Raw genomic sequence first — 21,732 nt, forward strand, 5'->3', positions numbered from 1 at the left:
AAAATTGAAATTAGAAGCTATATCATCCTTCCCAGGCAGTGTGCTATTCTAACAGCTGAAAACTATGAACACCATGGTTTTTCTGAAGAAGTATTAATGTGTTAAATTTGCAGCTCAACTAGAAGCATCTTGTGCTAAAGTTTGTTATAAAGTGATGATGGCTAGTTAGTTTGCCAGGATTCACACAAGATTCAGAGAAAGCTGGTTGTGTTTTAGCAAAGAGGCATAGGTCATATTGCACTCTTCCTCCTTGATGCCTCTCCATTTGGAGGCTTTGAGACCAGTGGAATTCTCTAGTGGAATTCTTGGTCTTCAAGAACATTTGTGATTCAACATACCCTCTGCAAGAGTTCTTGCCTAGAAGTGGCTGTGGGCCTTTCATTTTAAGAAAGAAGAGGTTAAAAACTTTGTGGAAGGAGAATTTTGTAATCTTCTAAAAAAGCTGAAGCCTGTGTGTCATTTAGGATCTGCTGGTATGTGAGTGCATCTCCCACTTGGTAATTGTTTGTTATCTGCCCTAGGATGAGACTCATCAGACAGCAATGGCTTCTGATCATTGCTCATTGGCCTTTGTGGGGTTGGTTGGTGGTCTTGCCAGTCACTAACTTATCATTATTAATTACTCTTACAAACCTGTTACTTAGTGCTATTTGTTTGCAGAGCAACTGCAAGCATGGATGATGGTATCCATGAGCTGTTGTCCTATGGGCTTGTTCAGCCCTTTATGTTTGCCTTTCAAGTGCTTAAGAGCAAAGAGAAGTTTGTAATCAAATGGTCTTTGAAGGACTGATTCATAGTTACTGCTGAGCAAGGAAATATTGGCATAAATTAAAGCCAGAGGAGTTTATGCTGTTAAGGGTAATGGCCAACACATGTGAGAGAGATGGTAATTTCAATTAAAACTAGTGGGCCTCATTGTACATGGTGAAGATACAGAGGCTGTAGAAGGTATTTGCCTATGCTCAACAAAAAATTAATCCAAATATAGGAGTAACTTTAAAAAGAGCCTGAATAACTCTCTGCTGCATGCTCAGGGACACACAGAACTGACCTGGCCTTCCTTTTGGTAGGTGATACTTAAAGCAGAGGCGGCCATAGTTTGTTTTGAGAGGGCCCAGAAAAAGGGTTAAAATGGTTTCATTTTTCCCCTCAATGCACTTTTTTTAAAAAAATCTAACCCTGGGAGCAGAATTCTTTTAAGTGTCAAAGAATAAAACAAGGATGCCAGCTAATTTAAGTTTCTGTTTAGCAACATTTTCAAGTATTTGGTACATTGCATAAAGACAGTTTGGATGCTAGATATGCTGCAAAGGTTTTAGGAATGTTACATCATTTATTACTGTTTAAAACTTTATTTACTCAATTTGTTTCATTTTTCTCGTGTGTAAGTGAAGAAAATATTTACTTTGTTCAAAAGTGGTTTCTGGAGCTGAACTTAATTCATATGTGTAACTAGGTTTGGTGTTTGGAAGGTGCCATACAATCATTACTTATTAATAGCAGGACCTGCAGAAGCAATGCATTATTTATATTATGTTATCTGTGGACAACTTGCAACTGTTTTCTTGTGTTTGGACTAAAAATGTTCAAAAGTGTGGTCAGCTGACTTAATTATTTCTTTTTGTGCTATACCATCAAACACATTATTGGGGATTATTTTTAAAGTGGCATTTTGTCCTTAGTCACCTTCCTGAAATCAATGTGTAAAACAGTGGGAAAATAGGATGTGCCTATGGTTTCAGTGGGAAGGCTGGATACTATCTGTTGACCAGGACAAGACCTGGAGTAATGCGCTTAGCCAGGATAGAGATGAAAAACCAAGTTGTTCCCTAAGAGAGTATTTCCAGGTGCGGGGCTAGAAACTCTTCAAAGCTAGAGTATATAAAGTTTCTCCCTGATAATTCATTCAAGCATTGGGATTTCTTCCACTGCAGAACACTCTTAAGGCTTGGCCCACTAAACTCCTAGGAAACCTGTTAGGATGTCTATGGAAGCCAAGGTCACCCTCAGAGAGATTTAATGCTGCTCTGCTGTGTGCCAGTCCCCATGGCCCTTTCAGAGAGCTCTGTTCCCGTGGTGCCTTTTTGCTGCAGCCACCTCAACTCCCCTAAAGGGGGTTTCAAATGATGGAGGGGGAAAAAAAACCCACACGGCACATTGTAAATTAATGCTGACAATGTCAACATTAATTTATGCCAGAAAGGCATGAGGAATAGAGGGTGGAAAGAGTGGTAGTGAAGAACACAGTATTTCCTGTGTCCTGCTCTCCTGGAGCACCTGGGGAAGGGCTGCCACAGCTGTGGTGGATCACAGCACAGAGCCAGCACTCTCTCCCTCTCTGAAATGGCCACTTTGTGGCCTCCTGCACAGACAGGATTGCTGCTCACAAAGCTGGCTTAGTTCAGCACAGTTGCCATTAGAATGTATTGCAAAAATAAGTAAGGAGGTCTGGCATTGCAAGTTCTGCAGTGAAGAAAGTTCTGGTGCTAGTCCCAGGCATGTCAAAATTGAGGTTTGTGAGCAACAGTGGAGAATGCCTCTGATATTTTTGGTTATCACTACTAACATGGTGGAAATCGCCAAAACCAGTATAAACTGGAGAACTGAGGGAAAAGGCAGGACCTAAATCTTCTGAGGGAATCCTGTCTCTGGTACTCTTGGTCATGAGTAAGTGTAAGGCAGCTGTTTGGACTCATCCCTACCTCCAAAATCTCTAGTACTGACAGTTACCCGCTTTGGTTTTACCTCTGGATTAAAAATAAATTAATCTCTCCATGAAAATGAAGTATTTTAGCTGTGTTGTGAAATTATAAACCACCTGAAGCCAGGAGGAATTTGTTTTGTTTCAATAGATGTGTACCCTGTGCATGTGGTTTCGAAACTCAGAATTGCACAGGCATGGTAGTGAACCTGAGATTGTCATGTGTGTAATCTTTTAAATACTATTTAGATTTCTTTTTCCTTCTGAAAGGCTCAGTGTGGCTGTAAAATGAGTATAAGATTATGTGAAACCATTCTGAATTGAAGTGATTAGGAGTTTAAATTTACTGTTTAAAAATATTTAGGTTGCAGATTTTTGGTGTTTTGTGTTTTCCTAGGCAGCTGTTTATTTTTAAGAAATTGAAGTTAAGATGAAAAATAGTGTGATAAAATGATGAGTCAGGTTGTCAAAAGCCAAAAAAGTCTAACAGGTATACATGCTATAATAATGCGTATTTTTATTTTTGCAACATCTGACTCACAGTCTTGATTATGTATTCTGCTAAGTTCAAAGTTTTCTTACACAAAGAGAGAGCTATATGAAACAACTATGCTTCAAATAATTTTACTTCAATTGTTGTAACAGGTTTTGGAGTTTAAATCATTAACAACCTCTGTGTGAACTTTTATCCAAATGACTGCAAGTCACAAAGAGAGCACTTCTCTTTCACGGAGTACCTTTTGTGCTTTAGTGAGACCCAATCCCTCTTCTATTTTTTTTCTCCACCTTCATGTCTGTCTTTGAAGAAAGATGTGTGATTTGTGAAGTAATGAGAGTATGTATCAGTTAATGAAAGCTGCTATCCTGGCTTCATAATGCACACTGGAATTGCTTCAGGATCAAGCTTCATATACCTGCATTACAGCAGGGAAAAAAAAAGTAAATTTCAGAAGTCCAGATTGCTGTGTGCACTGTAGACGTATCATGTAGCAGTTAAATCAACCATTAGGGGTGACCTAATCTTGATTTCCTCCCCCCTCCACACACACACACACACACTCCCTCCCTCTCAAGGAGTTGTGATTTTCACGCTCCTTGTATTCTTTCCACTTTTTAAAACCTGCACCAGAAGTTGTCAGGATACCAACCTGCCCACCTTTCTTTCTGGCTTATTTTGGGTGCTTGTTTTGGCCTGGAGGGAGTTGTGTATAAAGCAGCCTCTCCCTCCCACACCGAAGTTTGGCTGCATAAACCCCTTCGGCCCCTGTGCTTTGTGAAGGGATAGCTGAGCCCATCCAAAAAATTCTGTGGGGTTAGCTGTGCACCACAATTTTGCTTTTCTAACACAGGAAGACAAAACGCCGTAATTAAAAAAAAAAAAAAAAAAAAAAAAGGTTGATGCTATTATTTTCGTTCTCACCACAAACGAGGGGATTACAGTGCCAATGGTCAAGACCCACAAATTCACACACACACCTTTTTTGTTTTTTAATTTTAATTTTTAAAATTTTTTAATTTTTTTTTTAAGAGCGGATTGGCAGCGGGTGCAGGACCGGGGTAGCGCATCCTCCGCCGCCGCGCAGCGCCGCGCCCGGAGCCCGCGGGGAGCGGGGGCACCGTCCCCTGTGCTCCAGCGGGGCGCGCGTGTGTCTGTGCGTGTGTCCGTGCGTGTGCCCGCCCGCCGGGGCTGTGCGGGGGTGTGTGCGGTGTCCCTGCCCGCCCGCGGGCGCGCCGGGAGCGCCGCCGCCGCCGCTGCCCTTTGATCCCGGCGTTAGTGTTAGTTAGGGGCCGGCAGGAGCGCGGGGCGCAGCCCTCGGCACCGCCGCGCCAGCCCTCGCCCCGGCACGGCGCCCGGCGCCCGCCCGCCCGCCGGGAACACATCCCCGGCCGCTGAGGGATACTGCGACCGGGGACAAGCCAGGTGCACGACCGGGTTGCGGGGGGGTGGGGGGGTGGGGGGTGGGGGGGAGAGGAAAAGAAAGAGAGAGGGGGAGAGGGAGCCCTTCGCGGTGGCTCCGAGAAAACCGGCTTCAAGCCCCCTTTCCCCCGGCGAAGAGGGAAAACCCGCCCCGGTTAGCGGCTCCCCCGGGGGCCCCGGCTTTGTGCCTGTCCGTGCCCCCCCCTCCCGGTCTTATTTGATCTCCCGTTAAACCAAGGAGGAGAATGTGAAAAAAGGGGGAAAATGCCCAGGAGGAAGCAGGAGCAGCCCAAGCGCCTCTCTTCACGTAAGTGCCCCCTCTTTTTGCCATTTTCTCCTTCCTCCTCTCCCCGTCTCCTTCCCCTCTGCAGCCGCCTCCGTCGTTTCGTGCATTAGTTTAGGGTTACAGAGGTGAAACTGACAAAGACACAGCCTGGGTTATTCCTCTTTTAGGTCTGAGCTAAGGCAGCCATGTTGGTGATGAACAGCCTTGTGCCCTTTTAATTTTTCCTCTCTCTCCTTTCCCCCCTTCTTTCTTCGCGTCTCTCGCCCTTTCCTCCCTCTCCCTCCCCTCGCCCGTGATTGTGCATTTGTGCTAAGGGGGGGGGGGGGGTGGAGGGGGGGGCGGTGTGGGTTTCTCTTTGGGGCCGGAGGGAGGGGGGTCTGTTTTATTGGGGTGGGGAGGGGGGCTAAGCACGGGAGGGGAGGGCGGTGAGAGGGGAAGCGGCTGCTGGCGTCTTGTGCGGAACCAGCCGAGAGGTCTGTCCCCGGCTAAAGGTTGCGGAGGGGCTGGGCGGCCCGGGAGCGGGGGGTAGGCGGGCAGCGGCAGCGGAGGGGGCCGGCGGGGCACCCCACGCCGACCCCGGGGCCACCCCGGAGGGGGCCGCGGCCGCCGCCGGCGGCGTGGGAGGGGGCGGCGGGGAGGCAGACCGTGGCAGGCGAGGTCCCTGCAGAGCAGGGAGAGGAGGCGGCGGCGGGCTCCGGGCTCCTCCTGGCCGCAGTGAAATGAAGGGTCAGGCGAGCCAGGCGAGACTCAGGCTTCGGCGGCGCTGCCCCAGACGAGAGCAGCAGAGCACAGGGCTAAAGTGCATCCGATCCTCCGCCCGCGGGCACCCACTGCGCTCGCACACACACACGCACACACACATCCCCTGATACTGCTCACCCTGCCCTGCTCCCGATCGCTCCCTCCCCCTCCCTGCCTGTTTCTCCCCTCTTTGCAAAACAGTTAACTTTTCTCCCGCTCCCTCTCCCCCCGTCTCCTTGTATTCAGCGCTCGGCAGCTATTGAGAGGGAGGCGGAGAGGAGGGGAAGGGACCTAAAAATACCCTGCCCCTGCACGGCCCCAGGGCTGCTTTAAGGAGAGCGTGGGGTGGATGGAGGGGTCATTTGTCTGTCCCCGACACATCTGCTCGGAGCGTGCCTGCAGCCCCTCCGCGCCGAGCTCAGGGCAGGGCGAGAGCTGAGCCGCCGGTGCCGGAGCCAGGCTCGGTCACCGGGAGTTCACCGGGGCGGCTCCTGCCCCTGCCCGCGGGGCGCCGCTGCGGGCGGAGCGCGGCCCGGCCCCCGCTCCGCTCTGCGGGCAGAGGGGCTGGGGCAGCGCTCCCCGCGCCCTTCCCGCACCGGCACACGGGCCGGCATGGGAGATGTGGGCGCGGGGGGCGGCAGGCTGGGGGCGAGGGGGAAGCGCTTTCAGCCCCGCAAGATTTGTCTCCCCTTTTCCTTTCCTGCCGCCTCGAGGCAAGGGCATGAGTTGTGGTGGGCTTTGCTTCGGGGGGGGGTTGATGTTCGAGGTTGGTTTTGGGGGTTCCCCCCCCCGCCCCCCTTCTCCCTTCCTCTTGCCGTTTGCGCCCGCACAGCCCTTTGGGGTCCGCTCGCCGGAGGAGCTGAGCCAGCAGCCCCGGTTCCTCCCGCAGAGCGTGGCCGGGCTCGGCTCGGCTCGTGGGGAGCGGCGGGAGCGCGGCGCCCGCCTCTGCAGCGCCCCGGCCCCGGCGCGGCGGGCGGGGGCAGGGGCCAAGCCCGGGCGCTCAGGGGCGTTCCGGGGGGCGGCCGCGGGGGGCCCGGCTCGGCAGGAGCGCCGCGGGGCTCCCGGGGCGGGCGGAGGCGGCGGGGCCGCGCCGGGCTGGCGGCTGACCTTGCCCTCGCCCCCGCCCCGGCGCTGCCCTCCGCCCGCCCCTGGGGCTGACATCAAACCTGGGCTCCATCTTAGCTCGGCCGGGCGCTGCCGAGCGCGGCGGCGGGGGCTCGGCTCGGCTCGGCTCCGCCGGGCCCGGCCCTGCGCTGCCCCCGCCTCCGGGTTGCGGCTGAGGCCGCCCGCGGCCCCGACCTCCTGACCGCCGCGCCGGGGGAAGTCACGGCTTTTTCTGGGCCGAGGAACAATTGCCTTCATTGTGCACAGAGAGTTCGGCGTGTGTTATTATTTTGATTTTTTTTTTTAAATACGGCCTAATTTGTACTTCTTTCGGATTAATTTTTTAGTTCAGTTCATGGGAGGAGGGATTTTTTTTTCCTGGTGTGTGAAAGGCGCACCCACCTTAGTCCCACTCGAATGCTGCCTTTTAGTGGGATTTATTTATTTTAATTTCTTTTGCAACTAGATTGCACTGGATCAAGAGCTATTATCTGACAATAGTAGTAATACTTTGGATAACTCAGAATAATAGTGTTCTAGATTAAGAAAATATCTTGGAATTCAGTGTGCAGATGGTGTAAATAGTGATTTGGTTTGGATGGTTTTTTGTTTGATATTTTAGTTGTTGTTTTGGGGGTTTTTTTAAGCAACATGTTGCTTTGATGGGTACTCAGTGTAAAATACGTTTTATTCTCTGGTTCTCGCTGGTTTCAGCAATACATTTCTTAGTGGGACGGAGGGTGTATTTCATGTTGAAGTATCAATGGTGGCAGAAGAATGTAAAGTGCCCCATGCGCATCCCAGAAGGAGCTGTCAGCTGCTGTGCTCACCCTTGACTCTGCCCCACTGCGGGCACCACGCTGTGATTCACTCCCAAGTCATGTTGCAGGCTGCTGCTGGTGCCCGAATGCTCTCCAGGACACCTAAGTGATGTAGCATCCTACCAAACCTCCCTGTTGCAGTTGTTTGGGAATAAATAGTCACATGTCGATACACAGAATCATTTGTGAGTGTTACAGTGTAACTGAGCAAATGTAACTTAGCCTGGCAAGTCCTTGTTGGCTCTAGTGCAGCTTGGGTAGCAAGAACCCTGTTCTCACGGTTGCTGGGCCTTCATTAATCCCTCATGCATTGTTACATACCCTGCAGAGCACCTGAGGATTGCTGTCACTGCTGACTAGCACCCTGATTTTGTACTTCTGCCCACTGACTCCACTGGACAGCCCTCACCTACATTTGCAGGTAGTTTCACTTGAGGAGACTGCCCTGCCAAAAAACATGTGATGGTGAAGAAGTCCTCTGGACAAGACTTTGCTGGAGATGTACCAGGCTGCTGCAAGACTTTAATTCAGTTCCAAGGGAGCTGCTAGATACTGACATCTCAGTGTTTGAGGGAAGAGAGGGGTTGATATTATTAGATACAATAATAATGTGTTTGGGTGGCATCTGCTTAAAATGGCAGAGTTAAGGTTGAGCTTTCAGTGACTGGAGTTGTTCGCAACATAATTTAGTTTGGAAAGGTCCTTTGGAGGTTGTCTGGCCTAGCCCCCTGCTCAAAGCAGGATGAACCTCAGGGTTCACTCAGAGGGATGGGCCCTTTAAGGCTCCAGTATTTACACGTATTGTGAAGTGGACTTTTTGTGTCCAAAGAAGTCAAGTTTGGGGAACTGTTGAGTTGCAGATGCCAGCAGAATGTCTTCAATCACACTCTGTGAAACAAAGAGAAAGCGCATCCTTCTTAATTTAAGATACAAATGAATGAGGAAAGGATTTTAGATGTTCGTTGACAGACCATGGCTTGTTCATACCCAACCAAAACACTGCAACTGTGTGGACTTGGTTTACAATGGCAGAATTAAGTCTATAACTTAAATTTTTGCCCAGTACATGTGTGTCTTACGATTACATTTGGATGTAGGCTACCTTGACAAGTCAATTTACTTCCACTGGAATGTTTTAAGGAATTTTGCTCATTTCTGTGTGTATGTGCATTAGGAGGGTTTTTTTCCAGCTACTTTAGCAGTTCGATATTTGTTTCTCACTTATTCAGCATAAGAATCTTTAAAAATGTATATATAAACACAACCCTGTCTTCTTCTTGTTGCCTCGCTTCCCATTCTACCTCAGGCTGTTGTTTTCTTTACTGAGGATTCCTGAAAGTCTGCTACCTCTGAACTTCTCATGTGACTCGGAAGAGCTCAGCCTGAGAAGTAAAAGTTTTGGGAAGTCTTCGGGCACTCGAGTAAATGTTTAAGATCTAGAGCACCACGTTGCCTTAAGTGCAGCAATCGATACTCCTTGGGGTTTGGTTCTGTCTGGAGGCTTGTCAGCAATGCAATTTGCGAATGAATGCCACAATTCCGTTTATTCAAAGCTTGCATTTATTACCGTCTCAGGCAGAATTAAATGCTACATTGAGAAGTTTGAACTGCTGCTAGTTTCTGAGGAATGTTTTCAATGCAGGACAAACTGCAGTGGCAGTTTCTTCTGGAGTTGTTTTGTTAAAGAGGAGATGCAGAATTGATACAGTACTAGTTTCCATATCAAAAGTTGGATATCTGACTATGAGCAGGTCTAACTCTTCTTCCTTTCATAGTCAGGTACAGTTTTGGATATTCCAGATACTGTGTTGAAGTGTTCAGCTGTTTCTATACAGTAAAAAACACTTGAGCTCTGTGAAGCTTTTTATTATATTGTGTCTTTATTGCTTGATTATATCATTACAGGAAAAAAAATGCTGTCAAACAAGTAAATTAACTGTGATTTAGAGCTTCCTTCATTTTTTATTTCTGCAGCTTGCTTCATCTGATACTTTCTGATAGCAAGACAGGATGCATTGGATGGGTTTTTCAAAAGACTTCCCAATGTCAGGAGTGCTTTTGCTGTTATTTGGTAGTTAAGAGTTGCCGCCAAGACAAAACACTTTTGCCAGGAGCAGCAATCTTTCTCTTTCAGATGATTTTTTTACTTTACTAGCACACATGGCATGTATAAGGGGAACCTTTTATTTATTTTTCTAACATGTTTTATTTATTCTTCTAACATGCTTACTATTTTTGACCTCTTACCACTGCAGGGATCTTGATATGGCACATAGTTCACAAGAGAATCCACATAGGGAAAATTATTATTTTTGATGAGGTTAATAATTTCAATGCTCTCATTATGGTTGTGCTCGTGGTGCTGTAATGCACCTCTCAAATAAACAGCAACCTTTTGGTGGATTGAGTAACAACCCCATTACTCCATCTGAAAACACTTCTCTCATTTTGTCCATCTTGTGCTAATGAAGTCCTCACAGATTTTTCAAAAATACCTTTTCCCTTATGGGGACCCTTTCTGACATGTAAAATCTGTCTCTTTAAATTTGTATGCTGATTATTTTGTTTGTTTGTTTGTTACTAAGTCACTTTTACATGATCATTCAGTGATAAACGTCTAAAGCACATCAATGGTAGGCTATGTCTTAGTGTTGTCTGATGGTACAAAATATGGATAAATCACACTGGAGTATAGGTTGGGCTACCAAAGAGTGTTGTGCTCATTAAGTTAATTAAGTCTTTAGGATCTTATGAGTGAGATTTTAGAGGGGGTAGGGGTGCCAAAGATTTAGAACAAAACCACAAACCTTAGAGTTGGCCAAACAGCAAACCAGCAGGGAGAGCAGTGGAATGGGAAATGTAAGAGCATGCAGAAAGAACGCATTTTTACTTTTAAAATGGATGAAGAATGAGTATGACTTAATCTTTCTAGCAGAGTGATTGTTGTCTTTCTCAAATGTAAGAAGGCAGGAGTAGAAGGAATTAAGTTTAGAAAAAAAAGAAGGAAGAAGAGGAGCCAGGAGGAGCTGGCTGTTCAAAGTGAAGTATTAGTAATTTCCTATAATTTAATCAGACCAGATCCCAGAGCAAGATAATGAGAGCATGACCTACAAAAGAGGACTTTTTGGAAGTTAAAAGGGTTTCTAACATGAAGCTTCACAAGGCATGTGATTTGTCATGAAGCACTGTATAGAGGACTTTTTTTTTTTCCCTTTCACATTGCAAAGAAATCATAATATAGCAAGAGTTCAGATGGTTAAGGAGAGCTGATATGTCTTGTGTCCAGAATCCTTTTACTATTGCAGCTTTTCAATCATGACTCTGGAGCATATACTCTTTAAGAGTATATCTTCTAAATAAAAATTTGGGTTTTTTCCCTAGTTTTTTGTTGCCTAGTTTGCTGTTCATGGTACATGATTTGTATCATTTGGGTTTACGCATACAAATCCCTACAGGATGTTTGGAAGCTAAAGTACCATATGCCTTTCAAAAAAAAAAATAATAAAAATACTATACAAAATACCTGGACTACAAAGTAGCCACCAGTATATAATAGATCCAGTTTTCATGGAGATGGGGGGAGTTTTCTTCCTCTCTCTTTTTGCCCCCCAAAGTAAAACTTTTTTTTTGTTCTACCTTAAATGTTTTCTCTGAACAGTACATATTATGTATTGATATGGGCATGAAGAATAATAAATTATATTTGGGTAAAGAAAAAACCCCAAACCTTCAAAAAGGTGAATGATATCCCTTTCTCCAGGGATTTTCCTTTTTAAATGTAGTTGAATAAAAAACCTCAGACCAATACTTCATTTGAAGGGATACATGCTCTAGGGTACAGACAACATCAATGCTGCACTTATACACTGCATTGTGGCTACTACAGTGGAGGATTCAGCAGCTTGTACCCATAAGCTCACTTGAAAGCTTGTCTTTTAGGTTTTCTTTTTTGCAGACTGACAGTCACCTTTATGGTACTGTTATTCTCCCAAAGACAGTTTCTCTTTTCCTTGCTTGGTATCCTTCTTGGTCTAGACACCAAATATTTTGAATGTCCAGTTTGAATGTCCTGTCTAAACCTGACAGTTTAGGAGTTAGCTCTATTCCTTGAAATTTCTTCTGCCTTTCAAGGGATTTCTTTGTTTGGGGCATAATTATACTGAGTATTGGAGTTCCAAGTTAAGCCTAACACTAAGATAAGGCTGTTCCATTTTGCAGTTAAGAATTCACACAGAGTCTGAGTTAGGGTAATTTGGAATAACACAAAGTCATGTTTGGGGTTTTCTTCTGAGAAACATTTAGTGAAGAGAGAAAAACCGGGCTGCATAAACAGTCCTTTTCCTCATTCTTTTCAGTACTTGGACAACAGGATTGGGAGCAGAGGGGAAAGAGTGACTAGTGCTGATAGCACAGCAGACCAGGAGAGGGAAGGTTGCATGCGAGACTGATGATTTAGTTGCTGTTTAGAATAAATCCCATTAAAAATTCAAGGGTTACCAAGTGGTAGCAGTCTTTTAATGAGTGGTATAATCAGCAGATTCAGCAAATGAAATTAGGTTCCAAACATCTGCACTGTTTTTTTTTCTTTTATTTGGGGTGCTCTCGCTAGGGTAGAAATAACATTTTTGAAGAAACTCAAAGCTGAGCTACTGTCCTTATCTCTTTGAATTCTGCATGGCCCTACTCTAAGAACTCCCTCCCTCAAGAAGGGTTTGTAGCTCTGCTGACCCTCATCTGGGGTTTGCAGCTTGGATGTGGTTTTCCTCTGTTGCAGGGCCTTCTATGCAGGTGCAAATAATTCTTTCCAGCATGGTCTCAAGTTTTATCTGAAAGTTTCTGAAAGGGAAAAGACTTGGCACAAGCTTGCTTTAAAGTTACAACTTCTCATTTTGGACATGTCCTGAATCTTGGTGCTTGTTACATTGTGTATCAGGGCAAGTAACTTTTAGAAAAATGCATTAAAAGAGCTGCTGGTTTTACTGTGTGTCTTTAGCTTAATGAATAATCCCTATGTGTGACTTTAATGAACACAAATTCTTTGCATGCTTCTAGACTTCACTTTGATTTGTGTAGTAGGACAAATAATTACTCATCTCAAAAATTAAAATACGAACAGATCTTCCTCAACTAGATGATCATTATCTGGAGTGCAGAGTAAGAAACAGAGAGGGTGGCAGACAAGTGTATTTAGACAGCAGCTGGTGGTGTAGCTGTGTTTGTGTGCTTTCTTGAAGCACAGCCAGAGTCTCTCCCTTTATAAACCACTGTGCCAAATCTAGACCTGGCAACTAATGACTGAGGACCCATTTCTTTATGTGTTTGGAGCAGAACTTCCTCTTACCTACCTCTGTTTCCGGCACTTTGAGCAGATGAGGAGCCCTTCTCAGGCACCAGAGTAAGCATAACAGCCTAGAGCTGCTCCAATTTCTGCTGCCCCCAGGCTCTCACCCTGCTCTGGAAAGGAAAGGCTGACATAATCCTTTTGTCAATTCTGCATTGCCAAAGGGAGTTCTTTGCACAGTGAATAACTCTGAAGGGAGCTCTTCTGCCCACCTTGAGGTACTTGAACATTGCCCGTAAGACCTAAATATGCTTCATCATAATTGTTTATATTGTCTTCCTGCACAGTGCTGTGCCACACTGAGATAACAAAGCAAGCTCTAAATAAGCTGCCTTGTGTACAGGAGGCTGTTATCACAGCAGTGTGCCCAGGTTAATTCAGCTCTACTACTTGTGGGTATATTCCAGTTGGCTCAGATATCACCACATAGCACTGTGTTATTTAGTATGGACACACTCTCAGGAGAATCAAAGTTGTTGTCTTTGAAGGCTTTTACTGGCCTTCATAAAAGTTCTTGGTAAAGCCCACAGAGTTCTCAGCCAAGAAATGCACTTTAGAAAAGTAAAATCAAATTCCACTACCACTGTCACACCTGTTTGCTCAGCAGAAAAAGCTGGGACTGGATTGGACATGAACATGAATCTTCCTCTTCACTTCTAGCTATTCCCCTTGATTGAAATTTTAGGTGGATTTTACACAGAATGTCAAAGCACGTTGCTCTCATTTCTGCTGTGCCTGTGTCCTAAGTAGCCATAGTAGTGGCTTCTTGTCCTTGGAGCTTGGCACAGAATCCTAACTTTCTTTAAAATAAGATAAGGTTTGAGGAATGTCCACTTCTAATTGAGTGCTTGATTATGTGGCCTCTGAGTTAAGGTTGAAGGCTGAGGTGTAGTGCATAAAACCGTGTGTCTGGGAGTGGGCAGTGCCTGTTCCACGTGGTCTGCTGCTGTGTGCTCTCCTACCACTATGAGTAGCTTTCTAATCCTCTCCTCTTTGGCTTTGCTTGTTAACCCCAAGCAATCCTCTCAGGGACAGAGAAAGCAGCTGTCTTTGGTAGCAAACACAGCACGACAAAACAAACACTTCCTGAAACTTCTCTTAGATACCTTACCATAATGTCATCTTGGGGGAGGAATTAGAAACTCAGGGAATATAATTTGCCATGTTTTAATCTGACTTTGGGAGAGAGGAAAAGATGAAATTATAGGCAACTAGATTCCTGTGACAGGCACAAGAGGGAATAATTTCAGTATATGAAATCTAAACTTTTTGTTTCTGAACCAGTTGGAAGGTTAATGAGAACATTACCTTGGGTGAGTAATGGGGCAGAGTAAAATGGTAAATGAGGAGCCCATTATTTACCAGAAATCGAGCAGGAGAAGTTGCTTATAGCAAAAATAAACAGAAACTAGTTAAAACAAAAAGGGATTTTTGTTAAAGCAGGTGCTGTGATTGTTGCCACCTGCTGTGGTTGAATATTGCCATCCACACAGTTTGTGAGCTCCTCCCTTTGCTTTGTGACCCCTTGATGGGGGTTGTGAGCGCGGTAGGGATAATTACAGGCACTGTAGCACCTTGATCTGAGGCTTCCCATGTTCTGTTTATTGCCACCTGCATATTAAGATGACTGGGATTTCTAGTTGGCTTTGTTGTTTCTTTTACTTTGTTGATCCCTGGAACAGCTTTAATAAATATGTTCTAAAGCAACAATTTCATGTATTTTAAAAGTCCTTTTCCAAGAGTTAATGTTTTGAGTGCTTAATGTGGCCTTTTCTGTTTCTGTATGTTAGTAAAAGTGAAAGAAAGTTCCCAGTGTTTGTTGTTGCTACCTTTCTGACTTCCATATTTAGAATAATTTGACTTCAGTGAATTCCCTTAACATTATTTTTTAAATTGTACTAAATGTCTATTATCAGGAACGGGCCATCTTTGCAGCCTTCTTCTGATCTTCCATGTAGTGCTAGGGTGATGCAAATGCTATGGAAGTTGCATTGGTCCCCAGATGGGGATTCTTATTGCATGGGGATGTTTCTAGGAGAGGAATAATCCTATTATTTCATACATCTTCATATCACTGCATCTTGGAATAGGCTGTGCATCAGAGATGGGAAGGGTTAGAAATGAAACCACAGCTGGAATGCATTCTGATCTACTTACTGCTTGTTAAGAGCCATTTCCAGCTGCTGCTGCTAAGCTGATCTCCAGGCTGAGGCTGGGTTAGAAAACAGAAGGGACAATCTGAGCTCCTGCTGCATTCCTCCTTTGCCACATACCCACGTATGTCACAGGAGAGAACCTGGCCCTGCCTGGAAATCAGGCAGAAGTGTTGGCATTATTGAATATGTAGTGGTAACTGTTCTTCTGAATTTAGTGGAATGAGCTGCTTTTGCCAGGATACCACAGGGATTGCTGGGAAATTGAGATGTCTTATTCATGCTCAGAGAAGGAAATAATGAGCTAGCCAAAAAAGTCAAATAGGCATAGTCAGGGTGTACAACAGCACATCATCTTATCAAGATAGGCAAACACAACCAGTTCTTTGACAGTTTTTCAAATTCCAGTATGTCCTTTCTGTGAAGAGCAGCCAGCCAGACACCTGCAGCAATACAGAGACAGAGAGAGTGTGTTCTTCTGCCTTCCCCAGAAGCTACCTGGGTTAACCTTGTGCCTGGGAGATGAAAACCTCCCTTCATAAGCAAGATTTTTTTCTCTTGCTATTTTTTCTGGTGCTGTAAGCTATAACTGTGTTCCTTAAACAGCTTTGGGTCCGAGAGTTCTAGATTGCAATGACAGAGCTGTTGGGGTATGTGATCATTGTGGGGATGTTTGGAGGCTCAGCAGGATAGTATACAGACATCAGATCTCTCTTTTTGTCTGCTTGCTTGGTTGGGGTTTTTTAACTTGTGGCTCAACGGGAAGTTTTCTTTAGAGAATCTTCACACCTATGGGCAGAGCTTCACACATGGCTTTTTTCAGCTTTAATCCTTGTATAGCAATAGTGCACTCATGAGATTTTTTTCTTTTTCTCTTTCTTCAAAAGCACTTGTGGTGTAATCACTGCTTTTATTGCTGATAATTCTTCTCTTTTTCACCCTTTGCCAGTCAGTATTTATGATAAGCTTTCTATGCCATCTGAAGTAGATTGGTCAGAAAAAGGTAGGAAAGTAGAGAAAGAAATAGCCATTTTTCATCTTGGCAATAGCAGTACTTTATCAGTGTCGCACCCTGAGTGCTATTGGTGGTTTCAGAAGTTAATAGAAAGAGAAGTTATTTGGAACTGGTTCAAGAGAAGATACAACATGCCTTTAAGCATTGGAGAGGAGAAGTAAAGGTTGCCATTTGTATCATCCCTGACATTTTTGGCCTGCCTTAGGAAATTAGCAACAGTAGTTGTGGAGAAGGCAGATCAGAAGTACCATGTTCTTCTGTAGGACTTCTGATTACTCTTTCAGACAAATGTCTCCTGAATTTCTATTTCCTGTGGTAGCAGTAAGACATCAGAAAGTGCTCTTGAAGATTACCTTGTGCATGAGAGACAAGGAAATTCTGTTTCTCCACCTTTGTTGGTTGTGTACAGTGCATAGGAGTACAAGCCAGGGAGTTAACCTGCTGTCCTCGGCACATATGGCCAAACAAAAATAATTTCAGCCTAAATGACAGCCTGTTTTCTAGTTAGGTCCTGTAGGAAAGATACACTTAGTAGTTTCTTGGGCAAGCTGAGCTAAGCCATTGAGGTTGTGCATCTGTAGAGTAGCTATCCCTCAGAAGAGCAGAGGTCAGTGGGGAAAAAGTTGGAAAACGTGCTTCTTTAAATGACTAGATGTCTTCTGGATGCTGCTGTGTGTTTTGCAGCACTGCTGAAAATTTCTAACAGAGTTTTCCTCGAGTATCACAGCTGTGCTAGGCTACATCAGTCTGTTGCTGTACAAACCCTGGTCACAGTTTGTCACCTCTCAATTTCCAAACTTGACTATGCCTTTGAAGAGATACAGCAAACCAGTTCTATTGCACAGTCTGTTGTGTTGAATAACTTCTGTGTGTAGAGGAAGAAGGATGATACATATAATTATTCTTTTGGTTTCAGCATCTGTGCATTAGCTATCTTCTGTTCTGGGAATCTCTTGCTATTGCCAGTGAGAGAGGAGGTATGAAAGGGAAATTTTACCTGAAATCATGTGCATCTACCTTGTTTAACATTCAATTTTTAGCCCAAATTAGCTCACTGGCAAGGACCGTGGCCTGTAGATTTTCAACACTCTTCTGCCACCTGGGAGAATGGGACTGTTCTTTAGATTCCCACTAGGGGCACTGAAGCAGCTCTGCCTTGATGATGAAATCAATAATTGCAGTGTTTCAGTAGTGTTTGTTTGCCTTTACCTTCCTCTGTACGTTCAAGATTTCTCCCTGTTTTATACACATGAGGGGAGTGCATGGCCTGGGGAGGAAGGTGATTTAGACCTTATAGGAGGAGTTGAGGGATTGGGAACCTCCTGCCCTCTGTTTGTGCTCAGCCAGGCAAGGAGTAGTGATGGAGAGACAGCAGCTGCTCTTGCTGTGGTGTTCAGGTGGGCTGAGGCAGCTCTGAGGGTCCTACACAGAGCCAGAGTTAATGTGGAAACAGCAGCCTCAAATAATGACAGCAAGGGAGCTTCATTTTCTGGAGCTCTCACTTTGGTATTTAGAAACCTTTTTTAAACAAGCCTGTTGTAATCTTGTTTATAGTAATTAAGGGTTTGCTAGTAATTTAAATAGTTGGTTTTGGCAATGTGCGGGTCATCTTCTTATAGGTATTGCTAATGTCAGGTTGAAAACATTTACACAAGAATAAAAGCCAAGGAAGCAGGTAATTGACTGATTTATCAACCTTAGCAGACAATTTTTTCTGATACATGGTGATGGCTATGGTAAATTTACTCTGGATTGCTTAAGGGCATGATCCTATATGGTGTGTACAACACATGAGGGCAACTCCTTGGAATGAAAGGGTGAAGGAGCAGGTAATCAGCCAGCCTGGTTTTGGTGCCTCAATTAGCCTTTTGGTCAATGGCTTGTCTCCTAGGAAAGTTGGGAATTGCTATGCACAGCTCAGAACATAGGTGATTTACAGGTTTTTTTTTTGTGGAGATTTTAGATCAATTTTAGTCTTTCAGGTAACTTGAGAACTTTTGTAAACCTATGGCCATTCCCAGGCCATGATGCCAAGTTGCAGTTGTGATCAGGGAATTATTTATTTTCATTGCAAATTGTCTGTATGCAACAAAGTGATATGTTTGAACACTTTTTTGACTTCTTTTGCCAGCTGCATTGATGCTTGCAACTTCTCCTCTGCTTCCTTTCTACCTGTAAGGGTGACAAAAATCATGTTGCTGTGGTGACCCTGTCAGTTTTAGATGACAGGCCACACTAAAATGGGTCACAGCTATTGATGGTTAATCAGCAGTGCAATAATCTGTAGCACAAATGGATCACTTTGTTCTTGGCTGCTGTAAATTGCCAGGGAATATTTGAGAATTCCCGTGCCTCCTTTTTTTACTGTTGGGGTTGTGAGTGCTGAAGTTTGCAGTGCATTTCAGGCAATGAAGATGCATTTTGTCACAGTAAAGAGTTGAGACAGCTGTCACTGCACCCAGGTCTGGGGAGGTGGCAGGTCAGGGGCAGGCCTTAATGAAGATGAATTGTTGGCTGATGAGTAAGAGCACTCAGTAAGAGCAGGCAGTTTACAGATGTAGCTCAAGATCAGAGAACACAGGTATGCAAAATACAGCAGACCCCCAATTTTCTTTGTTACCAGCTTAAATGAAGATTAGAAAGCAAAGCTTTCCTGTGTTTTTTTTGGGGGGGTTGGTTTGGTTTTGTTTTTTGGCACCTAGAGGATACAAAATGTGACCTAAGAAACTGTAGAATTCATAATTACTTCAGCTTTGATGTGGAGGCTCCTGTGACCCAGGACTGAACTACCAGAAAGCACGTAGCCATTTGGAAATGAGTAACTGAGCCTTTGCTTTGCAGCTAGACTATGTTTAAGATAAGGTAGTTTTGTGTTTCTGCTTAGAATTTCCTAATAGAGACACCAGTTCTGTGTTTCACAAGCAACTTAAAGAAGGTTTCATTAATGACCTGCCAAAGGATATAAAATCTTATTCATGGAGTTACATGCTGTTGAAGGATGACTTTAAAATATTATGGATTACTATATTGAATATTTGGCATTCATGTGATTCTCCCACAATAATTTGATCTAGAGTGGAAACTAAAATTCCTCCTTTAGGGACTTTTCTCGTTGTAGCCAGCTTTTGCAAATTGTTTGAGGTTTCATTTTCATTGAAGGCCCATGTTATGAAATTTTGGAATATTTCCCCTCCTTTATGAGGTAGGCTGACATGACAGGTCTTGTCTCTGCATGCTAAAGATAAGAGAAGTCTTGAGAATAATCTTTAGCTCTTCTTATTTTGGAGGTGCCAGCATCCCTATTATCATATGGTAGTTGATATTTTCTCACTGCAGCAGTCTATTGAGTTAGACATCTCTCTAGAGCAAAACAAATGAGCAATCAAAGTGAATTTTGGCAAAATAGAAACAATTTTAAGGAGATTTAAAGCTTCTTTATAACTAACAAAAGGTAGAATTTTTAATTGCTGTGCTGAACTTTATGTGTAGGTGGCAAGTGTTCACTGATGTCAAGAATACACTGCCATTCCAGGTGCAGGGAATCTCTCTGCATAGACTTGCACATGAACCATTTATACCACCACAGATTGTTAATACTGCTTCCCATTTCCAGCTGAGCTGTGGGAATAACAGTGGAACTCCTGTTCATACAGTTTTTTCTCTACTTTATAATATATCAGAGTGAAAAACTGATATCATAGCTGGTTTTAAAAGACACAGGGAAGCCTGAAATTCTGATAAGGAACTTTAATCTGGCTCAGAAGTTGCTGCCTAAAAATTGCTTGGTTTTATAGGAAATGGTTTATCATCTTCTCTGTTTACATCAGGAAGAGGAGGTGTATTCCTTGGGTATGTTAATGTACTGACTCCAGATTTTAGGTTGGCCATATTCCTGTAGTGTCTAAGTCAGTCTGACCAGTATCTTGTGCTCTATGAAATGTGTGCCCAGCCTCAACTACAGGTTATTACAGGATGCTTGTAAGGGCCTGTGGAAGAAACTTTCAGTAAGTCTGGTTGTGGTATTTTGCTCAGCTTCCATAAAACTGTTGCAAGCACATTGGTAACATAAAATAGGTTTTGCAAGGAACATGATTTTCTATTGTTTTACTGACACTTCATGTGTTTTATGAACCTGTCTTGAGGCTACTAGGCAGCCTTTGCAGCATAAGCTGACCTCAGAAATATTTGTTTCTTCTGAAAACCTCCATCATAAAAACCAACTGTCTTTGTATACCTTCTCTCCAGTTATTCTGTGTGTTGATCACAGAATCACAGAATGGGTCAAGTTGGAGGGGACCACGGTGGGTCATCTGTTCCAAGCTCCCTGCCCAAGCAGGGTCATCCCAGAGCACAGGATGGCACTGGATTGTGTCCAGATGGTTCTTGAGTATCTCCAGCAGGGGAGACTCCACAGCCTCTCTGGGCTATCAGTTCCAGTGTGTGGTCACTGCACAGTACAGAAGTTCTTCCTCATATTCAGGTGGAACTTCCTGGGCATCAGTTTCTGCTGTGCCTCTTGTCCTATTGCCCAGCACCACTGAGCAGAGCCTGGTGCATCCTCTTGACCTCCCCTCCTTTGGATACTTTTATACACTGATGGTCCCTTCTCAGTTGTCTTTACTCAAGGCTGAATGGGCCCGAGTTTCTTAGCCAATGCCTGTAAGAAGGATGCTCCAGTCCCTTAAATGTCTTTGTAGCTGGGCCAGAGCCCCATGTCTGTCTTGTACTAAGGAGTCCAGAACTGGACACAACCTTCCAGATTTGCCTCACCAGGGCTGAGTAGAGAAGTCAGGACCACCTCCCTGGTGATCAAGCTGGGCCAAGTCAGCTGATGGCAGCTTTTTGTGCAGGCTGTTTTTTTGTAGTGCACCTCTTGAGAGATGGTCTTCAAAAACATTCCCCTTCTCTAAGGCTGTGTCTATTTTGTTCTGTTTTGCATGCACACCTCAAGTTCTTCAGCTCACTGAGCCTGAAATACTGGCAAAATCCAGCTAGGATCAACTAATTCTAAATTATAGTAAGCAAATATCATACATCTATAATAAGCAAATATCAATCATCATGCATTATTATACATGTGTGCTATTTATATGTAGCATGTAATGTACATATTGTACAACATATAATATGTTGTTATTGATTACTTTATAAGACATACTGCTCTGCCCTCCTACTTTCATGGTTGCTGGTTACTGTGCCTGACTGTTAAGATATTACTTCTGGGTCTTTAGAACTCTTCTTCTCTCAGAAAGATGCTGCCTACCAGTTTTAGAGAAGAGGGTTTTTTAATTAGGATCAGAGTTTATGGGCCAAGCCAGATACAGATGTCCCAGATTAGGCTTCTGGAGAAGTCTACAAGATACTGACTGCTGTGGCCATCCTGACTGCACAGGTCAGCTCTTCCCTGAGAGGTGTGGTATGTTGTGGAGGTTTGGGATGGGACAGAGAATCCTCAGCTGGTTTTCCACTGACAAGTCATGATGCACTTTGTACCCCACAAGACTAGAGGAGATAGGTGCCTCAGATTGTTGATTCCACCTGTTTTCTCATTCCTGTCTCCTTTCATCAATTTTTTTTGTTGATTTCTTGACAGAATGAGTGGTTTTCTGCCAAATTGGTGAGTTGAAATTGGCTCATGAAGCAGTCAAAGAA

At 44.4% G+C, this 21,732-nt stretch overlaps 1 protein-coding gene across 2 annotated transcripts in view; it reads left to right on the forward strand.

The window, feature by feature from the left end:
- The first annotated feature begins 4,737 nt into the window (after nt 1-4,737).
- Nucleotides 4,738-21,732, forward strand: part of ZNF827 (zinc finger protein 827) — a 98,743-nt gene continuing 81,748 nt past the window's right edge. For both annotated transcript variants that reach the window (XM_036382263.2, XM_054514669.1), the window contains exon 1: nt 4,738-4,926. In XM_036382263.2, coding sequence (XP_036238156.1) covers nt 4,884-4,926 — 43 coding nt within the window. In that variant the 5' untranslated portion in view covers nt 4,738-4,883. The remainder of the gene's footprint in view (nt 4,927-21,732) is intronic.

Source organism: Molothrus ater, chromosome 4 (assembly GCF_012460135.2).
Source record: "Molothrus ater isolate BHLD 08-10-18 breed brown headed cowbird chromosome 4, BPBGC_Mater_1.1, whole genome shotgun sequence".
NCBI lineage: Eukaryota > Metazoa > Chordata > Aves > Passeriformes > Icteridae > Molothrus > Molothrus ater.